Source organism: Platichthys flesus, chromosome 19 (genome assembly GCF_949316205.1).
Source record: "Platichthys flesus chromosome 19, fPlaFle2.1, whole genome shotgun sequence".
Taxonomy (NCBI): domain Eukaryota; kingdom Metazoa; phylum Chordata; class Actinopteri; order Pleuronectiformes; family Pleuronectidae; genus Platichthys; species Platichthys flesus.
The window spans coordinates 14,456,078-14,474,915 of record NC_084963.1 but is presented as its reverse complement, the minus strand read 5'-3'; the positions used below and the strand labels follow the sequence as shown (position 1 = coordinate 14,474,915).

Here is an 18,838-nt window from a genome sequence, read left to right as displayed (position 1 = left end):
ATGAGAAAAGGATGACCAGGAAGCCAAGGTGGCAGCATGAAGAGGACATAGCGCATTGTGCAGGAGAAAAAGTAGTGAGTGGATAGCGAACAGGCTCGGGTGCAACTTTAATTATAAGCCAACAACAGGGCAGCTGATTCACAGGCTGAACAACAGACTAAAAAAGGTAAGAGTGCAGTCAAGGCACTCGTTTAACTCGAGTGACGTCAACCATATGTCATTCTATTACATGAATTCCACAAGACAGGTGACAGGCGACAAAAATGAGACCTCTTTCCGCCGTCATCAGACCTGTATAATTACCACCTACAGTGTGAATAGGTCGCCCCGGGCAACAATGGAGTAGGTTTAATTAGAGAGTGACTTCCAGACAGGCTGCGAGCTGATCACAGAGGAAGCCGCTGCCTCCTGACGAACGACGCCTGTCATCGGGGGAGCACTCCAAGCAGGGAACAAAGACGAGCTAATGTCGGTATATTCAAGCTCACGCCAATAACAGTGTCAATCTTTCATTAGTGTGTGTGTGTGGGTGCGTGTGTGTGTGTCCTGAATCAATAGCTGTGTCCCAGTTTCGCACCATATGCTTAACTGAAAACTGACATTTACTCAGTTAATACTTCATTTTCTCCCAAAGAAATCTTGATTTTTTTTTTAGCGTGTTGTTTATTTCCAGTGCTGTTCCGCAATGCAATGCTCATAGGAAATCGAGGAAGTATTTGCATCTGCTAAATATTACAGCCAATTTCATATGGTGTTGAGACAGCTCGGGAAAAATGTTGAAAAACAAGAACAAAATGAATAAATTAAGGCATCCTCCATCGATCATGCACATGAAGTTAAGTTTAGTAGACATGGGGACGACTCCTCAGCCTGTAGAAGCAGTTGTATAATCTTTTTTCTGGCTCTTGGGGGAGCTTTCTAAAGTCTGTGAATATAACTCAGTTCGGGCTTAGAGACGACGAACCTAAAACAGCGAGACTGTGTTTGAAAGAGTTTAAAGGCTGTGGGAGTTTTTATTCCCAACAGGAAAGATCATAGACTGACTGTAAAGATGGATGACGTGACAGTTTCCCGAAAGTGAAGCCAAAGCTGCTTGATCACCACCTGGTGGCTGGCTACAGTAAAGGTCATAAACCGGGCCTCCTATGTTAGGGGATGGGACATGGACCAAACTAAAAAGTCTAAGTAATCATTCAATAATTTTATGTAGTTTTTATTACAGTGGTGTTTGTTCAAATGCTCATTTTTTTTTCAGGTAAGTTTGGTTTTAATTATTTTTTATTAAAAATGGGGTGAACTGTTACTGTCACAAAAAATTTGACAAATCAAACTGCTCATGTATCATTATCATCAGTGGCTACTGTCTACATAATAGATCAGATTTAGTCACTATAATTATAAGCTATTAAAAAAGACCTGTTAGTGACACAACCCCTTTCTGAATCAAACTTTCATTTCACCCTTTAAACCCATTATTAACGCCACACGTGTATTTGAGCGTTTTGGCCTGAGGACAAATCAGCATAGGCACCATTCTGAATAATGATAAATATGAGATGGCACTTGAAATGGGATTGTTGTTCCCTTGACTGCATATAGCACGACCTCAGATTACCTCCTTCAACAACATGACAAGAGAATTCATGGAGAGGCTTGAAAGTTTGAATGGCAACGATGGTGATGAAGTAGAACAATCACCCACGCCCAAACATATGCACAAACACTGGCACACATCTTTTCTCATTTCAGCATATCATCACTCACAATCCCCTCCAAATTCATCATAATTCCTTGCCTCTTCCCTTTAGCCCCTCGAGAGTCTGTGCCTGCTGTTGTTGGCATATTCACAGCTCTCAAAATTAAAATGCTTCCCATCCACAGAAACGCGTCCCTGTAGGCAAGGTGGACTGATGGCTTCTCTGTGTGTTTTTTTACTTTTCTCCTTCCCCTGATGGATGGACTCTAAAGAGTGGGTGGAGGAGGAGACGAGAGAGCCAGAAAGGTACCCGGTCCCAGGCCTATAATTATTCTTGATTATATTGTATTTATTGTTCTCTTTTTCACCCGACAAGTGCATGTGAAGAGAAATCATATCTGCCTGTCAATGCTCTTGCAGGGAGAAGGTCAGCAGATATGAACAGCCAATTCCCCCACTTACAGTCAGTCAGTAAGGATGATTGATGCCTGTATTAACACCAGATTAAACCCCAAGGGAGGCACGGCACGTTTTTGCATTTAATTTGCCTTTGGCACCTACTCATACAGGAAGAGCAACAGGAACAATAAGCGAGGAGACAAATAAAGAGAGAGACAGAGAGACTGAGGACGGAAATAGAGGTGAGACCAGTTCCTTCCAGGGGAGGCGGGTGTGAGATAAAGGAGAAGGATAAATGGAAAAAGTGGGGCATAATGTGGAGGTGGCAGATAGAAACAAGCAGCAGAATGAAACAAAAACGAGGGGATAAGGTTCTGCAAACGAGCAACGAGGACGCCGGAGGCTCAGGGATCAGCAGAGCAGGGCCCCAGCTGCAGAGGGCAGAATTCCTCCTCCCTGTTGGTTTATTTTCTGATCAGCACTCGTTTAAGCAGATGACATCGGTCGTTGTGAATCAGGAAAGTGACGGCTGACACACTCATGTACAGAGTTTGACATCTCCCTACTCCCATGTCTCGTTTTCAGTTCTTAAAAGCAGCACGGCCGGTGATGCCGGCGCACACAATGGAAACTGACACCTAACGAGACGTTGTACATTATGTCATTGTTGTATTGTGTGTTGAAGAAATGTGTTAATGACACATAGGAGAACTATAATTCCCCAGTGATGCTTGGTTGAATAAAAGCCATAAACATATGATGAGATGGCTCAATTAATTTCTGATATTGGTGTGTAAAAATTACTGAATTTGCTGTAACTTCTTTTACATCGCATGGTGCAAACACATACTAATACAAAGCAGCGTGACGAGGCAATTACAGCCTGCGCACAGGGGGCATAACAGTGTCACGTGTTATTGTGAATATGGATGAGGGCTTCAATTATTCCACATTTCCACGGTTGACACCTAATTAGGAGGAAAGAGGGGATGGAACAAAATAAATCAACATGCATCCAGGTTTTCACAGACCCTATGATTGGTTGTGAAGGGACATAAATGACAGTGAAAATAATGTGTTTGTTCATATTAACTATGTTACCTCGTCAAAAGTACAGATGTGTTACCTCTGCGCATGCATCTGTGTGTGTGTGCGCATACTTGATCGTAATCCCGGCCTGTCCAAGCCCATTAAGTCAGAACAAGAGGACAGCTCAATTTTATCGTTGTGCTTTTTTCTCTCTTTTTTTTAGATGTCTTTTTTTTTTCATGAAATTAAAGCAAATGCTTGCAACAAGTTAATTCTATTCCCCTTGGCTTGGCAATTCCAGGCTTCCTTAATGGGGGGCTGAGAGAATCAGTGCCTGGACTATCAGCAGGCTCTCTTGTCCTCCTCGAGCACAAGCTGATGAAAACAAGAGACATACCTGTCCAATTAGACCCCCTGCTATTATCTCAGAAGGAGGGGGGGGGGGGGGGGGTCAGGGGGAGATTGGATAAGGACCTAAGTCACTATTGAGAATCAATCCAGCTAGCTTTAGTGCAGTCAGCGGGACGTGGACCTGACAGACATTGATAAGGTTTGTTTTTAGGCTCTTTAAATAAGCCCGAAAAAAGAGAAAGTAGTAAATAATAACTTTTATATTTAATGTATGCAATCTTTTACTATTTTTGAATTGGTCATGGGAGATGAGGCTTTGCCAAGAGTTTAGCTTTCGTCCTTGCCTGCTGGTGAGAAATAGTTTTTGAGAGGCACCAAAGGATGTGCTTTTGCATGTGCGTGTGTGTGCATGTTGAATCCATTTGTGTGTGTGTGTGTGTGTAGACACTGAACCCAGTCTGCAAAGAACATGAGAGAAAAACATTTTGACAGATTTAGCTCAAGGCCTAGGAGGGGTACTTTAGATGTCACTGCAACTCTGTTTTACTGGAGGGAGATGAGTGAGGGGAGGTTTGTCATCGCTAAACGTGGGAGATGCAGGAGGAGAGGAGGAGAAGAAGAATACGACCGCCTGTCTACTCGTCTTCCTGATTTCATTCGAACACTTCTGCGTGCCAAATGGGCCTACATCCTGTCCCTCTCTTCATCCAACCTGATCTGCGAATTAAACATTTTTAATCACATATAATTTGTTTACTAGTTTGTATTCAAGAGATGTTGGTGAAAACATAAGTTGCTGCAATAAAATCCCATGTCAGAAGGGGGCAGTGTAAGGAAAAGTGCAGGACAGGAGGCAAGTAAAGTGGTCATGTGATAGAGACAGGATGACTTTGCTGTAGTATTCCTCTCTCTCTCTTTCCTCCCTGGAGAGTACAAGGAGCTGCTTAAAAGACACTTAATCAATATTTAGCCCTTCCATCTGACCCTGTCTGTCTCCTACAAGCTCCCTGATCTTCTTTTCTTTCCTACATCTCCCTCTCTAATACATTCCTGATCATATAAAAACTGTTCGGCGACTGCATTTGCATTGTTTTTATAAATAAAGGAGTCAAAATAGCAAAAATGTAGTCATCAAAACAGAAAAGGTACTAACACTAAAAGAAAGAAAGCGATATAAATTTCAAAGGGCAGATCAAGTCAAGTAGTTATCTGTGGAGGTATCGTACTTTGGTGTTAGACTGAGCACTATCTTTTACCGAAACTCTGGCCATGTTCAGACCTGGTATTAACGTCAGTCTGTCTTTAGAGATCCGAGTGTTCAGCTTCATGTACGTGTGTTCACACAGGTGCCAAATGCATCCTGAAAATATCCAATCTTTGACTCATCTCACTTCCCCGCTCTATATGCAAATAGTCACCACTGTGAGTTTTGTTTGCGATGAACATTGATGTTGTTTTTCCCCGGTTTGACTTTACACATGTATCTGATGACAACGTTTGTCTGTGTGTCGGTGTAGATAAAGAGAGCGAGCGAAGTCAGGAAGGACCGAATGAGTGAGGCTACGAAGGAGGATGTCATTATGTGGTGATCAGTGTCGATATTGTGGCGGTGGTTACGAACAAATGAGCGTGTGGACACTGAGAAGTGTGGACAATTTGTTTCAAATGTGGCAGGTCAGAGAAGTCAGCTGAGTGGGCGGTCCTTCATCATCCCTCACCGCACTCTGGGACATTATTTGGAAATAGAAGTTTGAAGGTGAACACTGTTGCATATTTGTATAAGTGGTCTCCAGTGCTCAGTGCAATCGACAGGACAGTCATGTTCCCTGCAGTGACTTTACACACATGCGCGCTATGTGAAAACTACAGTCGCACTTTGTTATATAAGCGATGTGATACAGATACAATGTGTCCTTCCACCACCACAAAAGAGAGGTTTCCTCCTTCCCGGCCCAGCATATCCCATTATGCTTTGTGCTCCATTGACAAAATATTTTTCAAAGAAGGAAAGCGCGGCAAAAAGCAAGGAGAAAACGCCAGAAGAATGTATTCTTAAATGTAAGTACTTAACCAAATAGCTAACGGTAAACATTTTTCAACATCTTTAATGAACAGCAGAACTTTTTCATCTGTAGCTTTGTTAGTAGGCGACGGATGTAATGGTGACACCATAGGAAGACCAGACCGTATCATTTAGAGGATACAGCTGACGCCGGCTACTTAGACCGGATCCGCCGCATGATGCTGCCGTTGAATTGAGACACAGCTTCAAGGTGTTTTAGGGCTTAACTTGGCCCGTTACTGTACCTGCTGAGCCGTTACAAAAGGCTGATGACTGAGCACTGAGAGCTTGTGGCCCTGCTGGCCCAGCATCTACTGTTTACAGTTCACCTGCGGGTCTTCATCTCCCCGCTCATTATTTATTTATGAAAATGTGCACTGCTAATTGCTAATTAGCTTTAAATTGATGACTCATGGCATATTTCTTTGCTTCATTAACTGGCTGTTTATCTATTGAATTAACCATGTCCGAAAGCAGTCTGGATTGGAATTAGAGCAAGATGTCAGGCAAACGGACCACTCTGTGTGTACGTGTGTGTGCGATGGAGAGGTGCGTTTGTAGTTGAGTGAGTGATGGTATTGCGTGTGCAGTGCACAGGTGTGGAATGTTTGCGCAGGTTGTGAATAATATTCAGTGTGAAAATCACACAGGATCTTAGAAGTCAGAGGGGGATAGTGGGCTGAGCACGAGATGTGTAGACGCAAGACGTTCAGAAGCCAAACATCAAAGATCCTGTTCCAATATTTGAAGTAAATTAGTTTCAGCCTGGCACACATCCATCTGGACGCCAGACAAGGCTTCTGTAAACCATGTTATATAACTAACAAACTCTTAAAGCAGGGGTGGGCAACCATGCCACTACATAAAGTTGAGGATTTATATGAGGAACTTTGGCTAAAACCAGCTGTGAGTGGCATCATCCACATCCCTACCATCTGACATCAGATGCTTGCTAAAGAGAAGCAGCTCAATATGTGTTCAATCATTTATTATGTGTCCCACAAAGGATATTATAAAAATGTAAATGGCCCATGACAGGAAAAAGGATCCCCACCCATGTCCTAAGGCAAACTAATGCGGAGACAACAAGGAAAGCCAAGAGAGTAAAACAAATAGAAGGACAAAGACACAGATGGTCCATAAGAACCCACTCACAGTACTCACGGTGACTCTGAAAGGTGTGGCGGCCGCGGTCGTCGCCTCCATGGTGGGTGTGGTCTTGTCGGAGGAGCCGCCTGGCACGCTGCGTCGGCGTCCGGTCCTCTCTGGAGGAGACTCTGCAAATAGAGAGATCTTTACTTTATGGATTCTGTTTTAGCATTGTGAAATAGATACCATATGATTATCAAGTGGATGAAGATGTTGGGGAATACAATTATTTGGTATTCTGCAGAGACTTCAAGGAGATCGTTACTACTCGCCACTTCTATTTTCTGTGCCTGAACTATGGAGATAAAGCCAGGCGACACCTTGTTCTAAGTAAAAATGGGACGCAAGGAGAAGTTTTTATACTTTTTTTATATGCAAAGTTATAATTTAGATGGGTATGTATAATTATGAGCTCTGTGCAGAACCAGTCTCACTGGTTCCCCTCTGGTTTCAGAGACAAAGACAAGCATTTCAAAGGAAGTTAAAAAAGGGCTTGATATATCTTTCACAAATTTCTTGATCTAAAATTTGATTTGGAGAAGTTTTCTTCGGATTGCATCCTATTACCAATTCCTCCATGAATATATGAAATTAGCCCATTCAGGTTGTGATAGACTGGCGCTTTCACTTCCTGATCTTCTCATCTCTTCCCTGTTTACTGAACTTATCTGAATGTGTTATCTTTTTATCTTGCATGTGTGTGTGTGTGTGTGTGTGCGTGCATGTGTGTGTGTGTGTGTGTGGCACAGTACAGCGCAGCCTCAGATGGGAACGAGCACTGTGCAGATGTGTGGGAGCAGCAAATCTGGACATGTCCGTGAGTAATGTTAGTGTTGAGCAAGCAAGTCCCTACAGACTTCTGATAGCCATCACTGCTGAGTGCTAGCTTGTAGGTACAGAGCAGATTATCAGATTGTTGTGAACTGATCTTACCCCATGATAAATAAAAGGTGGTTTTAGGCCACAGTGATACCTACACTGTGACACATTGACAGTTTACACATGATGAAAGTTTAGAAAACACAATGACACAATCTGTCAGACTAGGCCTGAATATGCTGCTATGATAATGGCGAATCACAGGCCTTTGTGAAACACATGTGGTCATTACATCTCTGAGGTCATGTTCCAGATCTACGACTGCCTTCAACATTGAAAACGAATGAAATTACTGAATGTTGCAGTGTGACTTTACTCAGGATGAAATCACATTAAAAAAACAAATCCTGTTTAAAAACAAAAACTACAATTTGAATTTATCATTTATATATAAGGACTGTTTTATTTTATTGGGAGCTCCCCACAAACTGGTCATTCAGTCACTGGGTATGTAACGTCTCTGGATTCTAAACACAACAGGCTCTTATATGCCTTCAAATTCATTTTGATCGCCTGTGCTTCCAGATACAAAACTAATGTTTGTCTGGACTTGGAAACACAATCTGACACTTCATATGTTTAACTTCAGTGTACTCACAGAGAGACAGCTCTGCATATTTGAAAGGATTCTCTTTTTGCGTTCTTAAGATCGCAAGACAAAAGAGATGCAAGGTCACAGGGACCTTGACCTCAGATAAACAAAATCCTATGAGTTCCTCTCAGTCAAAGTGAACGTTTGTATCAAATTTTTAGACATTTCCTCACTGTGTTCCGGAAATGATGTATTCCAAACCAAAAAGGTGTTTTTGTAAGCTCACAATCACCATCAGCAGCTTAGAGGCTTAAAAATGTTGTATTACTCCAAGCCGATGTTAAGAAGTTTACAATGTTAAACTTCTTAACCTTTCCTGCCCCCCCTCATTGCAACAGTAAAAATACGGTTGAAATGAAATATCTGCTGTCATGACAATAAAATGAATGAAGTGGAAATCATTCCAGGAAATAATCTTAGGTGACAATTAAGACACCAGTGTGAATTTCACTTTCTCTCTTCACAAATTAGTGTTTGTGCTCAACTTCATCAGATTCACCCTTCACTCCTAATTTCTTGATGGAAATCTCCCCACTTGTGCACAGCTGGCTGCTTTAACAGGCACTCGCAGCACATTCACACAAGCACACATTTAGTCATGAACTGATTGCTGCATGAAACTTCAGTGCCTGCTTCTGCGCATTTCTCATCACCTGCGTGAGACGCTTCTCTGCAAAAGCATAGACAAAAAATTCCCCTCGCTTAATAACTACTGTCTGATTTTACAGCTTTTTAATGATACAGTTGCTTACATTTGTGTTGATTTAGTTTGTTGCCTAGCTCTTTCTGCAACTAACAAACAAGTGCTTCCCTTTTACACTTGTTTACACCGGCACACTGTTTTATCGTTTGAAAACACCCTCATCAGAGGAAAACGTATGTAGCCTAACTACCGGCTGTTGACGGAGGTATTCACTCCACTCAGTGTCATTACAGTTCTCTACCTTTCTTCCTTTCACTTATTTCCATCCTCCTTCACCAATCCATTTTCTTCCCTCTCTTATGCACTCCAATTATGATTCCCTTCAAACCTCTGTCTTCATCTTCTACGTCACATCACATAAAATCCTCATCTGTCATTACCCCTTCATTTCACCTTTTGATTTTGTTCTTTGCCCTCACACATTCCCTAGAAATCTTCTTTACCCTTCATTAACATTTACCCACAAATAAAGCAATCCCTCTTGATTCCACCCTCACTCATGCCCTCCTCACAGTCGGCTAATGAGACCCTGGAAGTGCCAGTGAAGGCCCTGGGGGGCCTAAAGCTGCCTATAATAGTTACTAGAATATTGTGTGTGTGCTGGAGTATATGTGTGAGGTCGAGGTAGAAGCAGCCTGGGAGCGAATGTGTCTCTTTGAGGACTAAACTTCACTTTAATAGTTGTGGAAATAATCCCCTTGCTGAGAGGTACATGAAAAGGTTGACACCACTCTCTCATCTCTACGCTACGTGTGAAGTTACACATAGTAGCATAACAGCATAGCTTAGCATATTGACCGAAAGCAGGGGGAAACTGTGAGCTTAACTCTGTCAAAAATGTAAACAGAAAAAATAACATCTACCATAGCATCCTAAACTCAAAATAACACATTGTATCTGGTTAATTTAGTTAAACAAATGTTTAAAGTTGTTCTTGTTAGGACTGTGATTTCTTTATTTATTAATAGGTAATTTAAGTGGGGAGAATAAAACTATATGTGAGATAAACCAGTGGTTTTACATGTGTCCTTTCACTTGGTATATGAAAAAAATGTCTGGTCATGGTTAATTTTGTAAGACAGTGCTGGAACAGAGAGAAAAAATATGAGATTTAACCTGCATTGTCACTCTGTGCAGCATAACATCCAACGTTTTTACAATCCATACAGTCAGACATCATGGTTTCAGCTGCAGTTGTGTTCGTGTCCACACAAGTGGCATGCAATACATGTCTCTCTTGCATGTGTGTGTGTGTACCTGTCAGTCGGAATATGTTACAGGTGAGTGCAAGTGCACCCCCGCAACCGCCATAGATTGCAGTAAATCTGTGGGTAACGATGCAGAAAAACTGATGGAGAAAAATTGGGCGGGGTTCTCCATTGTTCTGGATCTGCACTAAAAAGTTATCTTGGGCCATGTCACAAAGTTTCACAGAATTCAGTTCAGTAAATGTTCTATAGTTCTGCAACATAACAAACAAACAAACTTATGCAGACGAGAACATAAGATCCTTGGAAATTGTTTTTCTGTTGCGCTCCTGTCTTGTGTAGACTCTTGTAAGTGAAGCAGTAACTGTTGGGGGGGAGCTACTGTGAAAGTTTTCTATTTATCCACCTCCTTATTGCTGCCTTCCATATTTTCTTACTAATAAAAGTCAGACTGCATGTTTCCCCACCAAGGCGTACTCCATCCAGTGACCAGTGCCAGACCTTCCCTTCCCCTCAGACCTTGCCAACACAGGATATTCCAGTGTGCAGAGTTCCAACTGTGGATGAGGACGGGGGGGCAGAAAAAGTTCAAAGCTTCTTCCACTTTTGAAAACTGAGAATATTCAATATTCTGAACATTTTGCCAGTTGCTGTTGAGGCAAAAGATAAACAGGATGAATGAAGCATAACTGATTCATGCAGGAGATGAGCAGAGGCACCGCACAGTGGGTATTCAGGTGGTGATGTGTCACAAAAACTGTTAGAAAAACAGACGAGAAGCAACTGATAGCACCGAGTGAATCATGAAGTGATAATGAACATTTTGCATAAAGTCCTTATTTGTGTTTATTTTAAAAACACGCATTTGTATTTTGCCTGGAGTGGTCTGCTTCATAATCATTCATCTTGAGGAGCTGGCTTGGTTAAGAGGCTCCATGATGACAGAGAGAATTCACAAAGGTTGTTGTGAGCAAGTTGTTGCACGAAGCTTTTAATGAGCCTGCAAAAGAAAGTATCTACACACTGCACCAATTGTGTTGACACTATGGTCTAGTGGAAATGGACCACAGTGTTTTTCTATTTCACCACATCACTGAAAATATGCGTCATCCACAAGGCGTGCAATAACATACACAGTTAGAGTGTTGTAGCTGCCTTTCCGTTCAGAAAATGATGCGTACAGACTGGCTGAAGCATTCTTTCAATATAATCAAGCTAATTGGGCATAAACAGGCACACACACGTTTACGACTTTCTTGTTTGGGCTGATCGGCTGATTTGGCTAAATCAGTCAAAAATGTTGTGTCAATCGCAATAGGTGCCTAGAATGGAACTCAGCATAGAGCCCGTACCTCAGCCAAGGCTTAATCAACCCCTTAAATTCGATCAAGATGCACTAAATCTCACACCCTCATAAATCTGGTCGCTTCTATCAGACAACCAAATGGACAGGGGTGATAACTTGCAAAATAATCAATATTTTGCAAGTTAACGGTTATTTTATTTGTGTTAGTCACCAAGACTCATTAGCCAACTGTTAATTAGTGAGGATGCTCTACATTTTCTGGCCACTTGGAGGTAGTGAAAACAAACTGTAAATACTCAAACCGATATTAACTCCTTTTGGCTCGAAACTACAAATAAATAAAAAAGTTGCTTCTTTACAAGTCCAGCAGATATAGGTAGTTCTGTCTGCCAACATGTAGCTCTTTGTCCTGGCTCCCAATGGCCTTTTAAATGTTAATATCTTATTTTGACTGGTCTTTGAATTAATTTGTGTGTGTTTAATGCAAAATGTGCCTGCAGTGTATGCTTTACTTATATTCCACAGATTTTTTATTGTGAGTTCTAATATTAATTTATTTGTTGAAACTTTTTCCTGATGGACATCAAATTCAACCCAGAGAATAATAAAGACATCCTTGATCTGACTAAAATAACTCCATAACTCTTTTTCGTTTTTGATGTTGACTTTTTTTTCTATCTCTTTCTTTTTATCAAAGAGCTGCATGTTGTGAGCTAAAATGGCGCTTTGAGAGTGGTGAGAGAGAAGCAACCTAGTCTCACTGCAGAGCAAAAAACCAAAACACTGGGCTGAAACACGTCTTACAAACCCATGTAGAGGTAGGAGGAACTGCAGTGTTGGGCAGAATTATCAGTGGGTCCATTTTGTATATCAAAATATTGACTATAGTGTGTATCTCAGCTATATAACTCTGTTCATCTCACTTATAAACACAGTAAAGGACTGTTCGGAAGAACGGCGTCTGTATGTATTTCAAGAAGTCTTTGCCTTCAGGGAGGAAAAATAGCCTCAGAGAAAATGTCGAGTTTTTTGTGTTTTGACAGGAGGTGAAAGAAGAGGAAAAATACACACACACATATGTTCTCTATGGGCTGGTGAATTATACAGTAGAAATCGCAGGCTGTCAGACTGTGTTTACTGTGTTCTGTCTACCTGCAGGACTGTCTTCTCTGGGTCCACACCACTCCCCCCCCCCCCCTTCCTTCACAAATGCATCACTTTCCCGCCCCCACTCAACTACAAGAAAAAACGGAATTTGTCTCGACTCGCTGAAAGTGCTGCAATAAAGCTGTGTCACTCTCCGGAATATAAGCCAGGAATTCATATCAATCAAAGTACGATCAGGCCAGGAAGAAGAAGTCACACAGCAGCATCTCATTAGTGGAATATCCGTCTGCCAGCGGAAGGATGATCCATCCTCCATCCAGCCGAGGCCCACACAGCCGCAGCATGGATGCACAGGTTAAGTGAACACATGTGTTGGTGTGTGAGAGACATGGGAGTGCGTTTCCTCGTCTGTGTACACAGGGACTATGTGTTAACACTAAACAGTGAGGACAGCGCTGGACTTTTGACCTCTGAGATGCTCTATTTACTCTGTGCAGAGATGATGGGGTGATAAAGAGGTGCCGCTCAGTCTCCTTGGAGCGACTCGGCAGACGTTCCATGCTACAACAACTTCTCGTGAGGACACAGTCTACAGTGCATTCACTCAGAGCTCGGTTACACTGATTTAGGGTTGCTAACACATCATAAATTTCACAGCCGCCGGAAATGATGCTGGGATTCTGCCTCAAAATGAAATATGGAAGGCATCAGTCTACAAAACATCAATCACGGTGTAAACGTGCAGATATAAGCAGCATCAAGCAGCACTGCATTGTTTTTGTTTTTTTTCAAAAACACAAGGATTCTATAACCAACCATATTCAAATCGAAATCTCAGAGAGCTGCTTCATGTTTAGTTTGGCACATGCATGCCTTTGTCTGCGACGCGTTATAGGAAGGCAGAGCAGAGTGCTGGAAGAGGAAGAGGAGGAGGAGAAGAGTGGGGTGCAGAGGGAGGAAGTTTGTGTTTGTGCAGAGGGGCGACGCGGCAGCAACATTCCTGCGATGCCGTCTGCGACCCTACATACTCCAATAATATCCACACGCAGACGAGAAGCAAACACGACCCTTTCTCCCAACAAAAACAAACAAAAATGACAGATGTGCTCGATTCTTTTGCATGATTGTTGATATCTAATCTGGTGGATTGGTTTTGTAAAAGCTATCAGGGATTCGTTATTCATTCATTGCCGTCTGTCTGTCAGCAGGATTACACAAAAACTACAGAAAAGATCTTCTTAAAACTCAATGGAAAGATGGGATATGGGCCAGGGAAAGTGTACACAATTTTGGATCAGGACAAAGGGGTGGATCCAGGTTTGCTAGATAGGGCCTTTTTGACATTTTTGTAAAAAATTTAATATAATGTATGGATTTTTACTTTAAAAAAGTTGTGCGACTTGGTGCAAATGAATTGAATTTAAGGGACTGTTGAAATGGAATGACAGAGGTGCGCTCTACTAGGAGCCTCTCTAGTTTCATAACGTCAGGCTTCTGCGTGGGAAGACAGTAATCCCTATTTGCACATTGTGTCAGCTGTATATGTTGACAGATTGCAGATATAGGGTGAGCTCCTATAGTTCTGCAGCTACTTCCCCAAAACTGCTCCCCGGCTCCGGGTCGTAATCTGAGTGGATATCCATGGATTAAGGGGCATTAGCCTGCACCTGTCCTACTGTTATTGGACTTTTCTTCTGTTGCTCAGAGGCACTTTGTCATCTGGCCCATTTCTGGCGTGCACCAGGCTGAGGGATAAGAGGGTAGACAAGGACACAGGCTCCAGAAGTGAGACTATGTAATCGCGGGTTAAACAATTAGACAATACTGACAATTCACTTCTGCGTTTGATTGCTATCAACTCAACTGCCTCTTCCCTCTGTCTCATGTCTGTGCTTCCTTTATATGATGTCAAAGGCAAACTGATTAATTTTCACTTCACATCCTGTTATACAGAGCTGCCCAAAGCAGATGGGACATACTGCCTTCCTACAGTTTCATTCCCCCCCTCTGCCTTTTGGCCTGCCTGTATGTGCTAAAAATTGAATTGGTAAAGCTGAGAATTTGGGGGAAAAGATGAAAGAATTCATATGCCTGAGCTGTCAAGTCTTTACTTAAACAAGATCTTAATTTCTGAGAGGTTGCTGCAGCTGATCTGCTTTAAAGAAACCAAGCAGGGTGATTCCATTGGCGACAGATTGACAGTGTAAACTTGACACCACTTCGCTCTAAATCTCTATTTCATCTCTCCATCACATTAATACCAGATGCAGAAATAATTAATACAGACGTGCTTCCCGACCCTTCGAGAGAAACTGTGATGCATCGGACACTGAGTCATGTTCTGTCCGTGTTCTTTTGCCCCCGTTTCCCAGCTCTCAGCCTGGATTCTGTCCTCACTTCCCATCAGCACACACACACATACACAAACAAACAAACACGCTCACAACGCACTGCCAGACGAAAATCCGGCTACAGATTAACTGAACAAAAAGATATGAAGCATGACACAGTTCCATAGAACAAGAATGTTTCTTGGTAGCTACTCGTTGATGATATGATCACTTGCAATAACAGTAGCTGGTAATGCATAATTGAGTTGTTATTGGGCAGCTCAAACACGTTCTAGAAAGCTGCTGGAAGTATCACCTGTACTGTTACTGTCCATTGTATATTAAATGGTTTCCTTCAGATACTCCTTTGCTTCTTTGCTTGTTTCTGGAACGTTGTACATTGAAGGAAGGGATTCTTTTTTCATTGCAGTTACTTTACTTAAGCTTGTTTAAGGGGAATTATTATATTGGTCTTGTTATATTTAAATTAGGCTTCATACATCTCATACTGTAGAACCTCTGTTTTGTTATATAATTGCCTTCCTCTAGTTTTAATCTGCTTCCTCTCTAAACGTTTCTTCCACTTTTTCCTTCCTTTTCCTTTGTCATATTTCTTCTTTTGTTTTGCGCAGTTCTTCCTTGTTTTTAAATACTGTAACTGTTGTTGATGTGGACCCATAAAACCCTTTTGAGACATTACATTGTATGTGATAATGAGCCAAGGCAAAGACTTGACCTGACTTGTTTTACCAACTCTGGCTGGTAGCCTCTTCCACCACCACTTCATTCCATTCACTGTAATAATAGTGTAAGAAGTGAAGCCAAACATGAAAGGGAACGGTTTGAGAAACTGGTCGACAGATCACAGCCACTCTCTCGTTTTCATCTGTTCAATATGATCTGCAATCAGTTATCTTAGCTTAGCATACAGACTGGAGACAGGGAAAGAGCTGCACATAGCAGCATGCAACATAAGACAAAAACAAGCCAATATTAGATTAATCTTCTTTATGAAGACAATAAAAAATCTATCTACCAAAATGTGACCCTGAGGTTAGAGGGAGGTTTAAAAGTGGTTAAGTGTGGGTTAGGAGGCTGAGATATCTTGGAGGAAAGGAATTTTGTGTAATCTAGAAAGACACCAACTTAAATGCGTGTGTACACTTCTGTCACACACTTGCCAAATGTTGTTTAGATGACATTTGTCGGCTCTTTAAGTAAGATCAATGGAGGAGAAAAGAAGACAAGCTAGTTATTTCTGCCAGGGAACAACCAGTGGATTAGGGTGACATACCTGCAGGACAGATAAACACAATATTTGCATAAACCCTCTGATATCATGCAAAAAAGATTAGCTGATGGCAAGCATGATGACAGCGAAAGTCAGCCAAGTAATTTGCACAACATGAAGCAGGAAATATAAGACAGAAACTTTGATAAAAGCATGCCCCCTTTTCAGAGACCTAATTTTCATCAAATTGTGTTTCTCCAAGGAGATAGAAGGGTGTACAAAAGTTAGGACGACTAGTGAGGACTTTAAACCTGTTAAAAGCAATGTAGATAAAAGTGAGATGGATGACTGCATTTCTGAAAAGGTCACAGGACAATTCAGTAACAAGTCAGATCAAACGACGCCTCTCGTCTCTTTACAATCCCTCCTTGAGGTAAACCGTCATTTTGGATGTAAATATCAGCGAACAAGACGGAAAACAGAAGAGGGGAAACTGAACCAGCTGAACTGATACATACGTTTTTTCCAGGAACTGATTACGAAGAACTGACGTGTAGCACACATGCAGAGAAAACAATAACACATGAGCTCACGCAACTGACACCTGATCTGTCCCAGTGACAGTTTACACGTCAAGAGGGGCTCCAGTAACTTCCTCCAGATAAAGTCACGGATCCGTGCTAGGCTGAGTTGTGAACTAAAGTAACCTTTTGCCCGAGTTCCAGGCCCACAGAACTGTTACTTACATGCATTTTATGTCCTAACCGACCTAATTCAATGAAATTAAAGAAAAGATAAAGGAATGGAAACATTGATTAAATCTTTTATCACTATATTCATTATTGATGAATACAGTGAGAAATTGGAGATCCGTTCTGGTCCAAACCAGTGAATTTAATATCTGACACACCAAAATAAATCATATTGACCGGGTTAGTGTTACTGTTTCAGCCATTACGAGGTGGCAGGAACAAGCTATGGAATCTAAACTAACATATTTCCAGCTTTATCTACAACCTTGTTTAGCCACAAAGGGTAATTTGTTTTAAAGCAAGACACAACAAAAGAAAACTATAGAAATAAATATAGTAAAAATTGCTACTGTAAGGTACTTTGAGAGGAAAATACTGACTGTAGCTACTTTAAGTTCTAGTCAAACTACAATTGATCATTTGACTCTTTGTAATTGTCAGAATTGGTGGTGAACATGTGAATTAATTGTGTGAGTTCTGTGGGTAATCTCATTTTTTCCTGCAACAAAGTTTCCTCCTTAGCGAGAGCTGGTTAAAAAATCTGTTTAATCTCAAAGCATACATAATACGTGACATCTTATCCAAGTCTAAAAACAGCTGCTCCAACATTCTGCGCAGCCTCAATAATCATCTACTGACTAAATCATAATAAATCCTCTGGAGGCATGTGATTTTTACAAACAGAGGTCTAATGAAATCTGCCGATGGATGCACATTCTGATCTCTGGAATACCCTGATAAACACTGACACACAGTTACCAGTTGAGGGTCATGCAGAGTGCGACGTTAACCGTTTCATTTATGCCGCTGCAAAAAAAATATCTGGGACGCTCTGGCGAGTCGCTGGATGTGTCTTTGCGATGTTGTCTGTGCATTATTGTGTTAATGTGTGATGTCCCAAAAGTGTTGTGGTTTTTTTTCTGAGGGGACTTATTTGCAAAGATCAAGGCAGTGTGTGTGTGTGTGTGTGTGTGTGTGTAGTCTTTTGAGGACTGAATGATACAGAGCAGAGACTTCAAAGCGCCTCTTTCATCAGCGAGAGGAGCGAAGTGAAGCCATACAAGCCAGGCAGCTTCTCACAGTCAAGCACTTCCACTGGTTTTGTCTGTCTCACCCCAACTACATTTACTCACACGGCAAGTTACTTTTAGAGAAAACTGAAACAAGCAAGGTTTGGTGAGAGAAGTTGAGACCGATGTTTCCTTGCCTTAAAAAACAATAAATGCTTGCATCAGATTCCACAGCAAAGAGAGCAACAGATGCGCTACACACTCCTACTTAATATCTTACTGAGCATTTTCAATTGTTAACTTGAGAGAAAGAAAAAAATAAATCAACATGCTGAAGATTTCAGAGCTACTTCTTTTCTCTCAATTCAAGTAACTTGAGCTAAAGCCTTGGGGGCCGACTTATCATTGTTACCTAACAGTTCAAACACTGCCTGCAGCGGTTAAGGACAGCAGCTGGCTACCGAGAGGAAGAGCGCCAGCAAAGTCAAGAAACGGGGAGCTTGAGGACATGGAAAAACAGAGAACACAGGTAGTTATGCAGCACAGGAAAAGCTAAGAGGAATACAAAACATAACTGCACGGCAAGGCACCTGGGCAGGCTGGAACGCTGCAGGTTAACGCCAAGCTGTGAGAAGTCTAGTGTCGGTGGTGTGATATTGAGAGTGGTGTCACCGTGTGAATAGTGACGCCAAGCTGTCATCTCACTCCAACTATGCACGCTAGTCAAAACACATCAACAACAGTGGAGCGTTGCCATGGGTTGAGAAGATAATGTTACTTAAATGGCAGGTCTCACATGAAGGGAAACAAGTTTTAGAAAAGGAGAACTGCCTGTTCACAAAATGTTGACAAGAAAAACATTTCAATATCAAAACACAAAGTTTTAAAGTGATTATCGGACTTTAATTGAGCTACACTAACGGTTATTTTATAGCACTGTGTAGGAACTTTATGGCTTTACTGTACACGTGTCTCTGGGTGTAAACAAGGCTAAAATCTGCTGCGTGCAGGACTTTTTTTAGTAGTAGAAGTAT

The 18,838-nt window shown here is 41.7% G+C and overlaps 1 protein-coding gene across 5 annotated transcripts in view; it reads right to left on the bottom strand.

Annotated features, from left to right (window-relative positions):
* dab2ipb (DAB2 interacting protein b) overlaps positions 1 to 18,838 on the bottom strand; it is a 128,585-nt gene that overhangs the window by 69,201 nt on the left and 40,546 nt on the right. For 3 of the 5 annotated variants that reach the window (XM_062412761.1, XM_062412756.1, XM_062412758.1), the window contains exon 2: positions 6,693 to 6,814. In XM_062412761.1, coding sequence (XP_062268745.1) covers positions 6,693 to 6,743 — 51 coding nt within the window. In that variant the 5' untranslated portion in view covers positions 6,744 to 6,814. The remainder of the gene's footprint in view (positions 1 to 6,692; positions 6,815 to 18,838) is intronic. The other 2 variants (XM_062412762.1, XM_062412757.1) reach the window with 1 other exon arrangement.